We start from the raw sequence: 18,109 nt of genomic DNA on the forward strand, positions 1-18,109 counted from the left end.
TCATTTATTCTCTCTCTCCATACACACACATAATAGATGCCAATTTTTTCCTGAACCACTTGAGATAAGTTACATACATGATAGTTCTTACCCCTAAATACTACAGCATATATTTCTGAAGAAAAGGGCTTTGCCCTATAGCTATTAACTTCATAAATTTACATTGGTAGAATACTTTTATCTAATTCACTGTCTATATTCCAAATTTTTAAGTTGACCTAATAATGTCCCTTATAGGCTTTTCTCTTTCCAGGACAGGTTCAATTTTAGGGTCAGGTACAGTATTTAGTTGCCATGTCTCTTCAGCTGCCTTAAATCTTGAACATTTCCCAGCTTTTCTTTGCCTTTTTTTGACATAGACATTTTTGAAGAATGTAACTCTGCCCCACCTCCACCTTTTTAAAAAAATAGAACATTTTTCATTTTCTGTTTGTCTGATGTTTCCTCGTGATTATATCATCATACACTTTTAGTAGGGATACTGCATAGATGATGTCGTAACCTTCTCAGGATATTACATCTGAAGGCACATGATGTCTATCTGTCCCTCACAGGTAATACAGTATTAATTTTCATCATGCAGTCAAGGTGGTATCCACTTCCTCCACTGTATAATCATCTTATAATTTTTTTCCTTGCAACTAATAAGAAGTGGGGGGGATAATTTAAGACCATTCATATATTCTATTCTTCCCCCGAAATTTCTCTTACATTTAGCATCTATTGGATGACTCTTGATCCTATCTTTACCATGAATGTTGCCAAATGATGATTTTCCATCTAGCACCCTGTCCATATTTACCACTAGTCCCTCACAGGGCTGCATTATGACTTTCATGAGCCCTATGATATTTTGCCTTCCTGGGCCCTTTACTCCATAAAAATTTTTTTAAATTATATTTATGACTACGTTGGTATAAAGATTAATATGATCCAAGCTAGATTTATTGTTATTACATTTATTTTTCTTTTGGTTTCTTTTAAAAGAAATAAAAATTAAAACATTTTCATTGGCCTTTAAAAGTATCATGGGATTTTGGGACTTCCCTGGTGGCTCAGTGGTTAAAAATCCGCCTGCCAATGCAGGGGACACGGGTTTGAGCCCTGGTCCAGGAAGATCCCACATGCCATGGAGCAACTAAGCCTGTGCGCCACAACTACTGAGCCTGCGCTCTAGAGCCCTCAAGCCACAACTACTGAAGCCTGTGCGCCTAGAGCCCGTGCTCTACAACAAGAGAAGCCACCGCAATGAGAAGCCTGTGCACCACAACAAAGAGTAGCCCCTGCTTGCTGCAACTAGAGAAAGCCCGCGTGCAGCAACGAAAACCCAATGCAGCCAAAAATAAATAAATAAATTTAATTAATTACTTAATTAATTATTTAAAAAGTATCATGGTATTTAGACACTGTGCCTAATGGGTAAGTTGACTCTAGGCCCTCAGTATTCTGCACTAAGCAGGAGGCCTCCCTTCTCCCCCATTTATCTATCTATCTGACTATCTATCTACCTGTCTGTCTATCTATCTATCTAAGATTACAGACTCATGGATTGCTATTTTTCTCAATGGTGTATAATTCATTATTGTTTTTACTTAGTTTGGTGCTCAGATTGTCCCAGATTTGGCCAGTGGGAGCCTCTTCAAGCTGGCCCCCATGTAATATGCTCCTGTTATCTCCTAGCACTTACTATCTGGCATAACAAGATGTTCCAGGCTCCAATTGTACCTACATTGCCCCAGCCCTGGTATCAGCCATTTCTCAAAGGAGCCCAGGTTCCTTTTAGTGGGGCATGGTATTAGAAACCAAGATCTGGACACCAGATATGCTCATTGCTATTGGGTTATATTTGCTACTTTGGCTATTCTTTCCTTTGAATAGCCAGAGCTAGGAAATATAGGCATATATGTACATATACATGGGCACAGACATAAACATGTATATACACACATATTCATATTTTAGAAATCATGAGTTCACACCAGTTTCTCTAATTCCAACCTATCTCTACAGGATTCTTTCTTGTCCTCCCTATTCTATACCTACGTATCCCTTCTTCCACAGTGAGAAACTTGGTTCCCAGCAATTTCCTCAATCTTAGATTACATATAAAATTGTTTCAGAATTGCTTTGCCCATACCATTATAATTAACAATCATGCTAAAAAGAGTTTAGGATTTGTTCGCACTTTTCTCTCTCTACACTCTCCAAAACTTAGGATATAATGTGTCCATAAATTCCTTGGATTAGTTCCCTCTTTAGATTTTATTCCCATTTAGTGTGGTCATGGTATTCATTTGAAATAAAGTGTGTTCATTGGTTTGATTGGATTTTGGTTTTAGTTTTTCCTCCCTTCTTATTATTTTTCAGTATGTAAGATATTAACATGCTTTCAAAAGTCAAAACTATATAAAAATTTACATTCAGAGAAGGGTCACTCCCTTCTGTTTACTCCTTCCACCCCTTCTCCTTGTAGGAAACACATTTTGTTGTTTTCTGGTTTATCCTTCATGTTTCTTTCTGTAATGATAATGCATGTTTTCTTGTTTTTCCCTTTTTTCTTACACAAAAGGTAGCATATTATATATGCTCTTTTGCACTTTGCTTTTTTCATTTAATATCTCCTGGAAATCATTTCATATCAGTTCATTGAGATCTTCCTCATTCTTCTTTACAGCTGCATAGTACTCCATTGTATGAGTGCATTATTCAAACAACCTCCTTCAGTTAGATATTTAGGGGGGTTCCAATATCTTGAAATTACAAATAATGCTACAATGTATAATCTTGTTCATGTGTATTTTTATGTTATTAAAGGTATAACTTCAGGATAAATTTCTGCAAATGGGATTACTGTGCTGAAGGGTAAATTTGTATGTAGTTTTGCCATATTCCCTCCAGCAATGTATGAGAGTATCTGTTTTCTTATATCCTTATCAACAAAGTGTACTGTCAAGTTTTTGATTATTTTGTGAATCTAATGAGTGAAAAATGATATCTCAATATGCTTTAATAATGTCCATTGTTCTTATTATGAATGAAGTCGATATGTTTTTATATATTTAAAAACTATCTTTATATATCTCTTTGTGAATCGTCTGTTCATGCCTTTTGCCTATTTTTCTACAGGAAATCTTCTGCATTTTTACTGTTTGATACAGTAGCCTCTTGTCATATATGGTACTTGAGCACTTGAAATGTGGCAAGTACAAATGAAGGACAGAATTTTAAATTTATTTAGTTTTAATTGCTTACAATTAAAATGTAAATAGCCACATGTGGGTAGTGGCTACCCTATTGGACAGCACAGCCTTATGTCTCACTCGTAGCTCGCAGAAACCCGCTTAACTCCTTTTCTTTAGAATCTGAAAAAACTGAGCTGTAATATCATGATTCACTAACGATCCTATCATTGCCCTATCATACAGTGTTTATTTGTAGTAATTTGATTAGTGTCTGTATACCTCATTGGATCACAAGCTCCTCAGGTAAGGGCTGTGTTTTTTTTCCTCAGTTTTATATTGTGCTCAGCACCTAATCCAGTATCTAGAACATAACAGGTGCTCAATAAATATGTGAGCACATGAATGAATTTAAAAGTATATGAACACCGGGGCGCCGCGCTGCGCGCCAGTGGTCCCGCCACCCCACCCCGCCGCGGCCGTCGGGAGGGGGCTACCCGGCGGCCGTCGTGTGGGCTGGGGCCGTGTGTGCGCCCGCGCGCGCGCCCCGCGTCCCTGGGGGAGGTGGGAACCCGCTGGGGGAAAAAAAAAGTATATGAATATACCTTTGCTATAAATGTGGACTCCACTATCTACTGCGTGTGTGTGTGTGTGTGCGCGCGCACGCGCGCGCACGCTTGGGGGGGGGAGCGGTTTCCAGACAAATCTAAAGATGTGGAGATGATACCAAGACCAAGAGATTCAAGAGAAATGGAGTTGGTTGCAGAATACTTTGGAATCAGGAAATCGGCTTTATTAATAATAAGATTCTTAAGCACTCACTATATGCCAGACAGTATCCTAAGTACTTTATGTGAAGTGTCTTACATTATCCTCATAAAATGACCCTGTGGAATAAGTATTATTATTATCCCCATTTTACAGATGGCATGGAGGAAAAGAGGAGTAACTTGCCCAAGGTCATACAGCTAGTAAGTAGTAGAGCAAGCGTTTAAATCTAAGCAATCTGACTTCAGAGCCTACCTTCTTAACCACAATGCAGCATTACTTTCTATTTGATTGTGTCCATATGGTGACAGAAGCTTAGTAACCTCAAATGTCTGCATCAAGCTTTTGTCTAAATTTAAGCTTCAGTAAGCCACTGTCTCCTGGAGGTTTAGACCTCTTTCCAGTGGTGCAGGTGGAGGGAGACTGGGATAAGAGGATATGAAAATCTACAGAGGATCCCTTTTCTCCAAAAGTCAAACAAATATTTTTGCCTCTAGGATTTTCTGCCTTGTACATAATAAAGGGAAAATAAAGCCTTTTCTTTGATAAAACAAGACACAAAATAATCAATCCCCCCTTCTCCAAACAGCTGGTCTAGTAAGAAAACTTAAAGAAAGCTACGAGTTACGATAGTCTTATGAATTAGCTAGTTTTATTCAGCTTTCCCTCTTTCCTCCCTTCATCTCTGTCACATATTTAGTGCTCCATACATAGTCCTATTTAGTTGATATTCCTAATATTGGTAGTTCTTTCATTAGTTGTTTCTTTAAATGTTTCATGTAAGGATATCTTATCTTCCTGTGCTAATTATACTCTGCTTGCCCCCGACCCATCCCCATTCCTAGATTCACTCTCCATCCTTCCCTATCCTGCTTTGAACCATGGAGCACTGACCTCTATGTGTTACATCACCTGGGTTCCCCTGCCCTCTGGCTTCCAATGGGTTGAGCAGAAGCTTGGCACAGGGGTGGAAAGAAGAGCAGGAAGAAAGAGAGATCAGGGTATTTCTTTTCCCCTCTTTCTCCCTACTTTGCTACCATGTTCTCAAAGTAGCTGCCTGACAGCCCCTCCTGCAGGGCTCCAGCATTCACTGGGCTCCCATAGCACTTTCTTCACCTTGCCCCTGCAGGTCTGGGGAAGGGAAGGTTTTAGCAAACTCTTGCTCATTGCTGGGTGACTCTACATACCTGCTATTTCCTGAACTGCACACATCTTTGTAAACAGGCCCTTTAATAAATTATTCTCTGTGAAATTTTTTGAGTAGAATATTATTTCCTGCTTGGGACCCTGCCCAGTACATTTCCCCTTTAGAAGTCTTTCAAAATTCTTAAAAGCATGGAGGAGGCCTAGACTTTCAACTAGGGATAAGATTAAATAGGTCTCAGGTAGATTGTCCCACAAATTGGATCAGGAGATTTTATCACTCTATTTCAAAGATTATTCTGGGGAGAGAGACTCTGAATGTGACAAACGTGTGTACCCTGTTATATGCATCAGAGATAGTTCCGCAGGCTCTTTTTACAGCTTGAATGAAATGACCTCAAGATTATTCATTCCCTTTGTCCTGGGACTCTGATCATCAAGAAACCTTGTGAGGGCTTCCCTGGTGGTGCAGTGGTTAAGAATCCGCCTGCCTAGAGAACAAACATATGGACACCAAGGGGGGAAAGCGGCGGGGTAGGGGTTGTGGTGTGATGAATTGGGAGATTGGGATTGACATATATACACTAATATGTATAAAATGGATAACTAATAAGAACCTGCTGTATAAAAGAATAAATAAAATAAAATTCAAAAATTCAAAAAAAAAACACTAAAAAAAAAAAAAAAAAAGAATCCTCCTGCCAATGCAGGGGACACGGGTTCAAGCCCTGGTCCAGGAAGATCCCACATGCCACGGAGCAACTAAGCCCATGCGCCACAACTACTGAGCCCACGTGCCACAACTACTGAAGCCCGTGCGCCTAGAGCCCGTGCTCCACAACAAGAGAAGCCACTGCAGTGAGAAGCCCGTGCACCGCATCAATCAAAGAGTAGCCCCTGCTCGCTGCAACTAGAGAAAGCCCGCATGCAGCAACGAAGACCTAATGCAGCCAAAATAAATGAATTAATTAATTAACTAAAAAAAAAAAAACCCTTGTGATTACTAAACTGGTTCCCAGGTAACTTGATCCAGAGAAAGGGGTACCCTGGAGGGTAGTAGACACCAATAATCCAGACCCTGAAAAAAGTATAGTCTTCACTTAACATTAACCATGAAAAGAAAAAGAATGCAATTCCCCATCTTTCCCCTTCCACAAGCACACTATGTTTTGCGTGGTTTTTTTTTTTTTTTGCTATGGCTTCAGCCCTGTAGTAAAATGAAGATTACTGTTACCCAGATCTATAAACAAGTCTGTATCTCTACTTGGATATGGTATCCATATTCTATCATCCTTCCTATTATAATAGAAGAATCATTTTTTCTGTCCAAGAGCAGCCCCTCTCCTTGTGCTATTGTGCTCATCCTCTTTTGTCTTCTGAAGGGCTTCCCTCTTCAATTATCCCCTTTTTTCCCCACAACTATTTCTTCCTTCTTATTGGAACATTCTCATTAGCTTACAAGCATGCTCTAGCATCTCCTGGTTTGGTAAAAACCCTCCCTCAACTCTACATCCTCTTCCAACTAGTGCTTCATTTCTCTGCTTGTCTGAACAGCAGAACTTTTTGAAAAAGTTGTTTATACTGGCTGTCACCACTTCCTTACCTTTCATTGACTCCATTCTGGCTTCCTTCCAGGAAACCCATCACTCCATTGAAACAGCTTCAGTCAAGGTCATCAGTGACCTCCATGTTGTTGAATTCTATTGCTCTTTCTCATCTTACTCAGCCTCTTATAAACATTGGACACAGTTAATCAGTCTCTTTTAAAAAATACTTTCTTCTCTTGACTTCCATGGCACCATTCTCTCAGTCTCCTTTCCTGACTACTCCTCCTCCTCTGTTCAACCTCTAAATGTTGAGGTGTCCCAGGGCTAAGTTCTAAACTTGCACTATGCACACGTGGCTATTGAGTACTTGAAATGTGGCTAGTGTGAAATGAGACATGCTGTAGGCATAAAATACTCTCTAAGTTTAAAAGAATTGGCATGGGGACTTCTGTGGTGGCACAGTGGTTAAGAATCCGCCTGCCAATGCAGGGGACATGGGTTTGAGCCCTGGTCCGGGAAGATCCCACATGCCGTGAAGCAACTAAGCCCGTGTGCCACAACTACTGAGCCTGTGCACTAGAGCCCGCGAGGCACAACTACTGAGCCCACGTGCCACAACTGCTGAAGCCGGCATGCCTAGAGCCCATGCTCTGCAACAAGAGAAGCCACCGCAATGAGAAGCCCGCGCACCGCAACGAAGAGTAGCCCCCACTCGCCGCAGCTAGAGAAAGCCCGCGTGCAGCAATGAAGACCCAGCACAGCCAAAAATAAGTTAATTAATTAATTAATTAATTAATTTAAAAAGGACTTGGCATGAAAATATATGTAAAGTATCTCATTAATAGTTTTTATATGAATACATATTGAAATAATATTTTAGATATACTGGACTATTAAAATTAATTTCAGTGGGGCTTCCCTGGTGGCACAGTGGTTGAGAATCTGCCTGCTAATGCAGGGGACACGGGTTCGAGCCCTGGTCTGCGAAGATCCCACATGCTGCGGAGCAACTGGGCCCGTGAGCCACAATTACTGAGCCTGCACATCTGGAGCCCATGCTCCGCAACAAGAGAGGCCGCGATAGTGAGAGGCCTGCGCACCGCGATGAAGAGTGGCCCGCACTTGCCGCAACTGGAGAAAGCCCTTGCACAGAAACGAAGACCCAACACAGCCAAAAATAAATAAATAAATAAATAAAATAAATGTATTAAAAAAAATTAATTTCATCTGTTTCTTTTTACTTTTTTACTGTGGCTACTAGAAAACTCAAAATTACATATGTGGCTCACATATATCTTATTGGGCTGTGCTCTTCTATATCATCTTCCCTATCAACTTTCTCTTTTCATCATCTCATCTAGTGCCATAGCTTTAAATGCCATCTATATGTTGACTCCCAAATTTAAACTTCTAACTCTGACCTCTCATTTGAAGTCCAGACTTACATATCAGCTGGTAATTGAATTTCCATTTGAATGTCTAAAGGTATCTCGGTATCCATATGTCAAAAATGGAATTTTCTCTTTTCTCCAGCCCTATTATGTCCCCTGCTAGTTTCCCATCTCAATCAATGGTGCCATTATCTGTCCAGTTGTTCAAACCAAAATTGAGTCATCTTTGATCACTCTATTTTCCTTACCCATTTCATCCAATCTTCCAACAAGTCTTGTTGGTTCCACCTTCAAATATATTTTGAATTCCATCCATTTTTCTTCATCTCCACTGCTACTACCCCAGTGTAAGCCACTGTCACCTCCCAGACCACTGTAACAGCTTCCTAACTGCTCTCTTTGCTTCCACTCTTTTCCCAATACAGTCTCTGCTCTATATCTCAGAATGATCTCTTTTAAATATAAACCAGATCATGACAGACCTCTACTTAAGCTGTTCATGACTTCTCATTGTACTTAGAATAAAATCCATACCTACCATAGCTTGCAAGGCCCAGCATAAGTCTGATCCCTACTTATCTTCCTAACCTCATTCGATGCCACCCTTTCCCCTTCTTATAATGATCTCCAACTTCATTGGCCTTCCTTCCATACTTTGAATCATGTCAAGTTTGCTATTGCCTCAGGCCCTTCCTATGGTATTCTTCTCTCTGCCTCAAATGCTCTGCTCCCAGAGTTTTGCAGGGCTGATACCTCTCCATCCTTCAGATCTCAGCTCAAATGTAGCCTACTTAGAAAGGCCATCCTTGCAAGTGGTATTCTGTCCTAGTCGCTTTCAATCTAATCATATCACACACTCTCTCTTTCTTCCTTCTCCTTTTCTTTCTCTTACAGAAATGTTTTATGTATTTGTTTCCTTTTTAGTGTCTGTCTCCCTTGAAGAGTATAAGTTCTTCAAGAGCAGGGACCTCGTGTGTCTTATTTGCGCCTGCATTCTCAGCATCTGGTATGAAGCTTGGTCCAGAGTAGACACTAAAAATAGTTTTGAGTGATACATTGCAAAATTAATATTAATCAAATGGATTTTTGAAAAGAATGAATAAAGCTATTTGGGAAATAAATAAATTCACTTTGGGATGAATAATATAAAATGTCTTAGAAACTAAGGCGTAACTTAAGGAGATATGCATTGGGCCTTAGTAGATATTAATCCCTTAGTGTGATTGAGTTTGTCATGTTCAGCAAATATTTAGGACCTAGCATTTGCAGAGCATACTCTCTCTGCCCTCAGAATTGGGAGAGCTGAGAGAACAGTGGGACACTGAGCCTGAGAGGCACAGGGGAGGGATGACATTAAAGAAGAAAAGTGGGGAGGTGGGGTAGGGGAGAGGCCCAGGGCAGGTGCTAGCTCAACAGATAATAGATCCTGACTCTAATATTGCCTAGATTTTAGCTCTAGCAGCAACCATGGCTATTATTTCTTTGCATCTAGGTCAGTATGCATAGTAGGTGTTCCATAAATGCTTTTTGGTAGAATAAATAAATTTGTGAATTTTAAAGAAAACTCAGGAAAAGTGAAGTCTTCAAATTTCTGACCTTGGATGATATTGGAAGTGTCTAGGAAGTAAATGAAAAAAAATGCACATGAACTGGAAATTATGAGGTAGAAACAAGGGTTGAATTGGACACTCAAAGGTACACTAGCCTGAGGATTTGGGAGTAAGGGACTAATTTCTTCTCCTCATCCTGCTTCACGCCCCCAGAGTTGAATCAACCTCAGAGTTCCTGTTGACCTCAGGAGAGGATTCCAAATACACAAATCAGGAAAACAGAGAGAGGAAAATCTTTGAATGTTAAACAGCAAAAACATTCAGCTTGAAAGACATCTAATTTTTTCTCAGTCCAAATTAGACAGGCTATGATGCTTAAAAGAAAACGAATGCTGGTGCGAAGCACGAATGTATTATCTGATCGAAATAACACAGGACAGATACATCTGTGTCCAGATTGTACTTCTGCTGTGGTCTATTTTAGGGAGCTTCTGGATTTGAATCTAAAACTGATAATCTGGAAAAGAGATAATAATTTGTGCTCACATAGCACTTTTCATTCAAAGGTCTCAAAGCACTTTACAAAGAAATAAGTATTATTATCCCAGATGGAACAATTCAGACAGAGAGGCTGCTGCCCTCTTCAGCAAATTGGTGAGTGTAAGCCCTTGGACTCTTGATGCAGCCCTAGGCTATAAATTATTGAATCATGTCCTCTATTGATTGGGAGCTGGGACTACCAATGATGTGACTTTTAAAAATATACATATAAAGTAGAACATCAGGCTCTATGCTTAAGAATTTTAGCATGTGTTCAAAAAATATGAAAATGGGTGGTTTTAAAACTGCTGAATTTGGGGTAAAGTATGTCTACTTAAAGTAAGAAAATGGTTATTCTAGTCAGACTAATACTAGTTAACATGTGCTAAGCATTATTCTAAGTGTGCTATATATATTCTTTTATTTAATACTCACAACAATTTTTTAATTGAAGTATAATCGACACGTGATGTTATATTAGTTTCAGGTGTATAATATTATAATTCGGTATTTGTATACATTGGGAAATGATCACCACAATAAGTCTAGTTACCATCTGTCACCATACAAAGCTACAAAAAATTTTTTCTTGTGATGAGGACTGTTCAGATTTACTTTCTTAGCAACGTTCAAATTTGCAATATAATATTTTTGACTATAAGACTCACGGCAATTTTAATGAGGTTAAGAACTATTATCACTTTACACATTTACCATTGAGGAAACTGAGACCCAGAGAAGTTAAGTAACTAGGCCAAATGTCAGCTAAGTAATTGGCAGAGCTGGGACTTGGATGTAGGCAGCCTGAGTCCATTACCCATGCTCTTAGCCAGTTACTCCGTGCCAGGTACTGTGAAGCATTTTGCATGCGTTATGTCACTGAATCCTCACAAAACTTCTAGAGGTAGGTATATTATTATCCCGATTTTATTTGGGAAGGACAGTAAGGATTAGAAAGGTGAAGTGACTTGCCCAAGCTCCCATTCCAGTATGTGGGGAGCCAGGATTTTGCAACATAAACAAAAGAACACTAGGCAGGAAGTCAGGGTTTTAGTGCTGTTTCTGCCACTAACTAGGCTGTGTGACCTTGAGCAAATCCAACAGTCTCCATGGTCTCTACATCTTCCTCTGTGACAGGAGGCCATCGGGCTACATTGACGCTGATTCCTTCCCAATGCTAATATCCTCAGAGTCTCAATGTCTGTTTTCTATCTGGTCCCTTGTTTAAAAATCCTTGGAGGAAAAGAAATTAACCACACAGAACCTGAGAGTGACTCTGGAAGCCAAATTTAGAAAACAGATCTCAAAAGGAGAAAAAAAAGAAGTTTACAAAATATCTTTATTTAGAAAATGAGACTGTCCTGCAAAGTGTTTGGCTTGATTTGTGAGACCCAGTGACCACATAAAGGCCATACACATCACCTTGATGGACCAGTTCTCCTGGATGTAATAAGCCATGTAACCTGGTTCTGTGGCCATTTCTGGCCACTGAATCGGCTAAAGCTGGAAGAAGTCCATCCTCGTGTGGGAGGGATCTGGGAGAAGAAGCCAAGCTTTTCATGTGGGTGTTCTATCTTGAATTCAGTATGTCTATACCATTCTGTCTACTTCTGTTTTTGTTCTCAGTGATTATTATGTAGTGACACAGCCCACTGCTACCGTGAACAAGTTTTATCACAAGCATGTGGGGAGACTGTATAGTGAATAGGTCTGCCTTCCATTTCTCTGTCTGGTTCTGTTCAAAAGTATTAGCTTGATCCACAGGAAACAAAATCATTATCTTGAAGAGATATCTGTACTCCCATGTTCATTGCAGCATTATTCATAGTAGCCAAGTTACAGAAACAACAAGATCAATGGATGAATGGATAAATGTGGTATATATATATAATGGAATATTAGTCAGCCTGAAAAAAGAAGGAAATCCTGCCATTTGTGACAACATGGATGAACACGGAGGGTATTAAGCTAAGTGAAATAAGCCAGCCAGAGAAAGACAGATACTGCATAGTATCATTTATGTGTGAAATCAAAAAAAAAAAAGAAAAACCAAAGTCATAGAAACAGAGAATAAAATGGTGGGTGCTGGGGACTGGGGAGTTGGGGAAGGGGGAGAGGTTGGTGAAGGGGTATAAGTTTTCAGTTATAAAATGAATATGCTCTTAGGATATAATGTATAGCATGGTGACTGTAGTTGATAACTATTGTATAGTTGAAATTTGCTAAGAGAGTAGAACTTAAGTGTTCTCATAAAAAAAGGGGGGGCAGAATATAGAAGGTAGTAGATAATGTTAATGAGTTAATCGTAGGAATCCTTTCACAATGTATACATGTATCCGATTATCATCCTGTACACTTTGAATATATGACAATTTCATCAATTATACATCAATAAAATGAAAATAAATAAAAGACAGAAAAAAAAAAAAGAAAACCAAAAAACCCCCCAAAATGTGAGCTTGAGTTTGTGAGAAACCTTGGTCCTATCAGTAGCTCTGTGATCTTGCGAAAGTCAAATTCTCTCAGAGTCTCAGTTTTCCTCACCTTCTTGTAAAATGATGCTTATACCATTTGCTTGCCAGTGTTGTACATTTCAAATAGTCTGACATTGGTGGAAGTATTTTGGAGAGATTGGAGACCTCTCAGACGACAGTGAAAGTGAGGTTGCAAGACGCCTTCCCTCAGAGAGACACGGTGCTGTGCATAAAGCAAGCCTGAATGGAAATCCCAACGCTGCCTGCCACTTGGGCAAGTTACTAAACCTCTATAAGTCTCTTCGGTTTGTAAAATGCAAAGTTGTTGAGGCATGGAAATATAAACATGAAGCTCCTGACACACAAGAGGCCATTTAAATACGGTAGCTATTATTATTTTGACTATCAATTATTGAACTACACTGAAGAGTTAGCAGGTTCAGAATATCAAGCTTTATTTTCTGAGACTGTGTACCAATTCACTTTGATCCCTAAGGAAAAGCCAGAAGAGAATTGGGCTGTCTTCTCTACTAAATGGCTGATGTTAATTCTGTAAAGCTTATCTTCATACACACCACACCTTGGGGAAATCTGGACAAGGACCTCTCTTCCTTTTAGACATCTCTGCTTAAGTTTCCACCCTCTGTGGCCGCACGAATTCTAGTGGACAATTGGGATCTCAAAACTTATCTTTGCATTCTAAAGAAGATAAAGTTATAGTGCAATAATTCCCAACCCTTTTTTTAGCACCAGAATCTCATTTTAAAGTTAAAAAAATTTTCAAGGAATCCCATATAATAATAGTTCTACTTTAGGTCGCTTCTGATTGAGAAAATACATGGTAAAAAAAATCAGCATCAGTAAAAAAATTAAAGGATCCTCTCTCAAACATTGTTGGGAATAGGTAGTATATGAACTTGATAAAAAAATCCACAAGGTACAAAAGGGAACAGCATGAAAAGCATTCTTCTTGCACATTCCTCCGCCAACCAGTGCCCTTCCCCAGAGCCTACTATTGTTTCCATGTCTGCTGTGTCCTTTCAAAGGTAATATACGATCTATGAATATTTATGTATTTATCCTTTAAAAAAAGACAAAATGGTAGCATACCTTGCCACTCTTCTTCACCTTGTTGCACTCTTCTGCATACTTAACAATGTCTTGTTATACTTTAAAATGGATATGTGAAAAAAAGAGATGGAATATGTATTTTTATTCACCACACTGGCATCTAGTATTGAAAAATTGCATTGCATTTTTTTTTTTTTACATTTTTAAAAACTTTTTATTTTATATTGGAGTATAGCCGATTAACCATGTTGCGAGTTTCAGGTGCACAGCAAAGCAACTCAGCCATGCATATACACGTATCCATTCTCCCCCAAACTCCCCTCCCATCCAGTCTGCCATATAACATTGAGCAGAGTTCCCTGTGCTATACAGTAGGTCCTTGTTGGTTATCCATTTTAAATATGGCAGTGTGTACATGTCGATCCCCAACTCCCTGAATGCATTGCATTTTTAATATACAGAAAATCCTAGTGTGCAATAACTACATACCACATAGAGAGTCTCAGCTCTTAGATTAGGAACCACTGGTATAAGTAAAATATCAATAACATTCAACATTAATTTTGGCCCTTACTCTACACCAGGCATTGTTCTAAGCACTTTACACTTGTTATCTCACATAATCCACATCCTTCAAATCCTTCTAATCCCACTTTAAATGTTATCTCCTCAGAGAAACCCTCCCTTATCCAAGTAGACCTACCTTCTCCCCTTTCCATTATTTCCTATCATTTCATCCTGTTTATTTCCTTCAGGACAGTTACCTATTCGTCCTATTTTACCTATTTGTTTACTGTTGTCTCCCGAATGGAGTAAGAGCTTTGGGAGCGGGGACAGTGTCAGTTTGGTTCACTGCAGTATATCCAGTGACCAGTCCCATGCCTCGGTGCTGGGCACAGAGGAGCCATTCCATCAGATGTTTATTGAATTAAGTACACAATGAGCAAAAAACAATTTTATGAGGTAGACCCTAGTATAATCTCCATTATACGAATGAGAAAGCTAAGCCATAGAGAGGGAAATAGAGTCAAGTCAAAATTAGTAACTTACAAAATTGGTTTGAAACCCAGTACTGCTTGACCCTAGAGCACAAGCTCTTCGCCACTACCCTGGTCTCAGAAACAGAAGACTGAGTACAATCTTGGCTGTGTATGATCTTGAGTAATTCGCTTTTCCTCCCTGGGATTGTTTCTTCCATTGAAAAATGCGAGAGTGGAGTTAGTAATCTTCCTTATAGCTATGATCGATGAAAATGGAACAGGAGACACTGAAGGGGCCAACAAGATTGGCTGGATGCCTTTAAGAGAGCTGATTTCCATTCTTTAATTCCTACCCTCTTTCCTTCTCTAAGGATTTGCTGATCCTTATTTTATGCCAGGCACTGTGTTGGTTGTTCCTTTGGATAGGTATCTAAAGACTAATAGGACATAGTCCCTGCCATTAAGGTGCTTAGTCTGATGGGTCTAATGCAGACCCATTAATAGCTGCTTGAAGTACAGTATAGGTCTTTGCCATAACAGTGATATGTATGAGGCACAAGGTAACACAGAAGAGGAAGGAATTAATTCCATCTTGTATGCGTATGGTGGTGAGGATGGTGGTGCATACGTAGGGAGGGAGAGATGAGGTTTACTGCTGAGCTAGGCCTTGGGGATAGAATAGTTTTCCAGGTGGACAAGGCGGAGGTGAGGCTTCCTGGACACAAGAGACATCACGTGCAGAAGCACACCAAGAAACAGTATGATGTGCTGAGGACTGCTAGGGTAGGGGCTTGGCTCCCAGACGATGGAGTTGGCTAAGTAGAGGGGGCCCGTGAAGAGCCATGCTGAAGAGTTTGGACTTTACTCCTGAGAGCAGTGGCATGGCCAAATCATATTTATATTTTATTTTTAGAAAGATCACTCTGGCAGTGGTAGGACTGGAGGAGGGTGATGAGGTGAAAGGTGTGGAGACTAGTGAGAAGGCTTTGTGGTGGTCCAGGTGAGAGGTGAGGAGCACTTGGACCTCAGGTATTCACACAGAGTTGGAGAGGAGCTAGATAAATCGGGGATTTTTTTAAAAAAAGAAGTGGCAAAGGACTTGGTGGTTGGTTGGATGAGGGAGAATAAAATGAGACTGAGGGACTTGCTCGAACGGGTTGGGTGGCCAAGTATAAAACGGTTCCATTAATGATTATATGGAATTTGGAGTTGGGTGGGAGAAATAATGCTGTTGGCTTTGAATATGTTACGTTTGGGGGGTCTCTTAGCCAGGAGGAAAGCTCTAGCTCCCTCCTTCCTTTCCAGAATAGCATTCCTAGCCAAAGTCAGACATCCTCGGGCCAGTTTCCTGCAGTCCCCAGTCAGGGATAAGATTCTCCAAGACCTTACTGGAATTCCTGAGCTCCATATCTTTCAGGGATATAAGCTGGGTCTTAAAAACTCCCTGTATCCTTATTGATAGAAGGAGAATGGATCCCTAACTCGCTTTTTAAAAATCAGATGCTGGCTGCAGTGGAGCAAACTCTCCTGCCTCTTTGCAAGCAGCACACTTTTAAAAAGAAACCATTTCCTGTGGGGCAGCTCTGGCCCTGACCGGCTCTGGCTCTCAGGTTGGCTCCCAAGAAGCCCCCATCTCCTTCAGGAAGAGGCTTTTTAAAAAGAAGATGAGGTTGTATACCGTGTAACCTGGTCCCGCCTGGCTGCTGGAGAAAGCCCAGAGACCTGGGGACTGGACCCTCTCTCAACCACCACCCGGGGTTAGGTGTCCTCATCGCCGAGGCAAGACTCCATGTAGCCCCAACTCTCCCCCAAAAGACGGGGCTGGGATCCTCCCCCACCTTAACTCGAATCTCCAGCGCTCACCTGGCGGTGGCAGGGCCAAACACGTGGGCCCGATTAGGGGCTGGCCTCTAGGGTCCTCCCAGGGAAGGGGATATACAACCCCAGGAGGCAGGAGGCTGGCCAGTCACCCGGGCCGTGACAATCTCCTTGGCTCCTACAGCCGATGTCCAAAGGCAGGGCACAGCCTGTGTCCCACTCCCCCCTTCATAGGACGGTGCCAGAATCTGTTATCTCTACTCCGCCCTCTGCTCACGCACTACCCCACTGTCGTGCCCATAAATCCCAAGAGCAAAGGGTAGCACGATTCCTCCCGCCTCCCTGCGGGCCCTGAAGCCGGGCACTAAAGCAGCGCAGTCCCAAGCTTCCCCTGCAGAAGCCGCGCTCCCCACTCGGTTCGGGGATAGAGGGGGCGCGAGAGAGCAAGTGGGCGGACGTCCCATCCTCCGCATCCACCTCCAGGTCCTGGCGCGCAGGGTGGGAGCGCTGCGCGCCTCCGCGCTGCGCATCGCGGCCCGCTTGCCGCCTGCCCCCTGCCCTAGCTGGGCCGCCTCCCCGGGCTGCCGGTGGAGGGCTACAAGGCGCTAACGTTACGCTGTTTCCGGTTTTCCAGAGGGCTCTGGTTTCCCCTCCCAAGGCGGCGGCGGCGGCGGAGCGGCGGAGCCCCCCAAATGGCCTGGCCAGATGCGGCAGGTTTGCTGCTCAGCGCTGCCGCCGCCGCCACTGGAGAAGGCTCGGTGCAGCAGCTACAGCGACAGCAGCAGCAGCGAGAGGAGCAGCAGCGGCAGCAGCGGCGGCGAGAGCAGCAGCAGCAGGAGCAGCAGCAGCGACAGCAACAGCGGCATCTCTCGTCCCGCTGCGCCCCCAGAGCCGCGGCCGTCGCAACAGCCGCAGCCCCGCAGCCCCGCAGCCCGGAGAGCCGCCGCCCGCTCGCGAGCCGCAGCCGCCGGCGGCATGAGGCGCGACCCGGCCCCCGGCTTCTCTATGCTGCTCTTCGGTGTGTCGCTCGCCTGCTACTCGCCTAGCCTCAAGTCGGTGCAGGACCAGGCGTACAAGGCACCCGTGGTGGTGGAGGGCAAGGTACAGGGGCTGGCCCCGGCCGGCGGCTCCAGCTCCAACAGCACCCGTGAGCCACCCGCCTCGGGTCGGGTGGCACTGGTGAAGGTGCTGGACAAGTGGCCGCTCCGGAGCGGGGGACTGCAGCGCGAGCAGGTGATCAGCGTGGGCTCCTGTGCGCCGCTCGAAAGGAACCAGCGCTACATCTTTTTCCTGGAGCCCACGGAGCAGCCCTTAGTCTTTAAGACAGCCTTTGCCCCTCTTGACACCAACGGCAAAAACCTCAAGAAAGAGGTGGGCAAGATCCTGTGCACTGACTGCGGTGAGTCGCCCCCTCCCTCTGCTAGAGAAAGGGGGGAGGGGCGAAGCGGTGGAGAATGGGGGTGGGGCGGGAGGTGCTGCAGGTGCCCAGGCCTGGCAGCGCCCCGGCCGGCCGCTGGGGGGTGGGGCCGCCCCTGTGCAGGGCGTTTGGCATGGTGGGTGAGGGTGTTGGGCTGGGGAGAAGGAGGATCAGGCTCAAAGTGTGCCAGGGGTGGGGGCGGGGGGACGCGCTGGCCTGTGCCAGCAGGGA

At 42.8% G+C, this 18,109-nt stretch overlaps 1 protein-coding gene across 5 annotated transcripts in view; it reads left to right on the forward strand.

Annotated features, from left to right (window-relative positions):
• Positions 1-16,818: 16,818 nt before the first annotated feature.
• NRG2 (neuregulin 2) overlaps positions 16,819-18,109 on the forward strand; it is a 180,060-nt gene continuing 178,769 nt past the window's right edge. For 3 of the 5 annotated variants that reach the window (XR_014261656.1, XM_082454111.1, XM_082454113.1), the window contains exon 1: positions 16,820-17,860. Coding sequence is in view for 4 of the 5 variants with exons in the window: in XM_082454111.1 (XP_082310237.1) it covers positions 17,167-17,860 (694 nt within the window). In the remaining variant the exon portion in view is untranslated. Of the gene's footprint in view, positions 17,861-18,109 lie in introns of all 5 variants that reach the window. The other 2 variants (XM_082454116.1, XM_082454112.1) reach the window with 2 other exon arrangements.

Source organism: Balaenoptera physalus (genome assembly GCF_965194825.1).
Source record: "Balaenoptera physalus genome assembly, chromosome: 3".
NCBI lineage: Eukaryota > Metazoa > Chordata > Mammalia > Artiodactyla > Balaenopteridae > Balaenoptera > Balaenoptera physalus.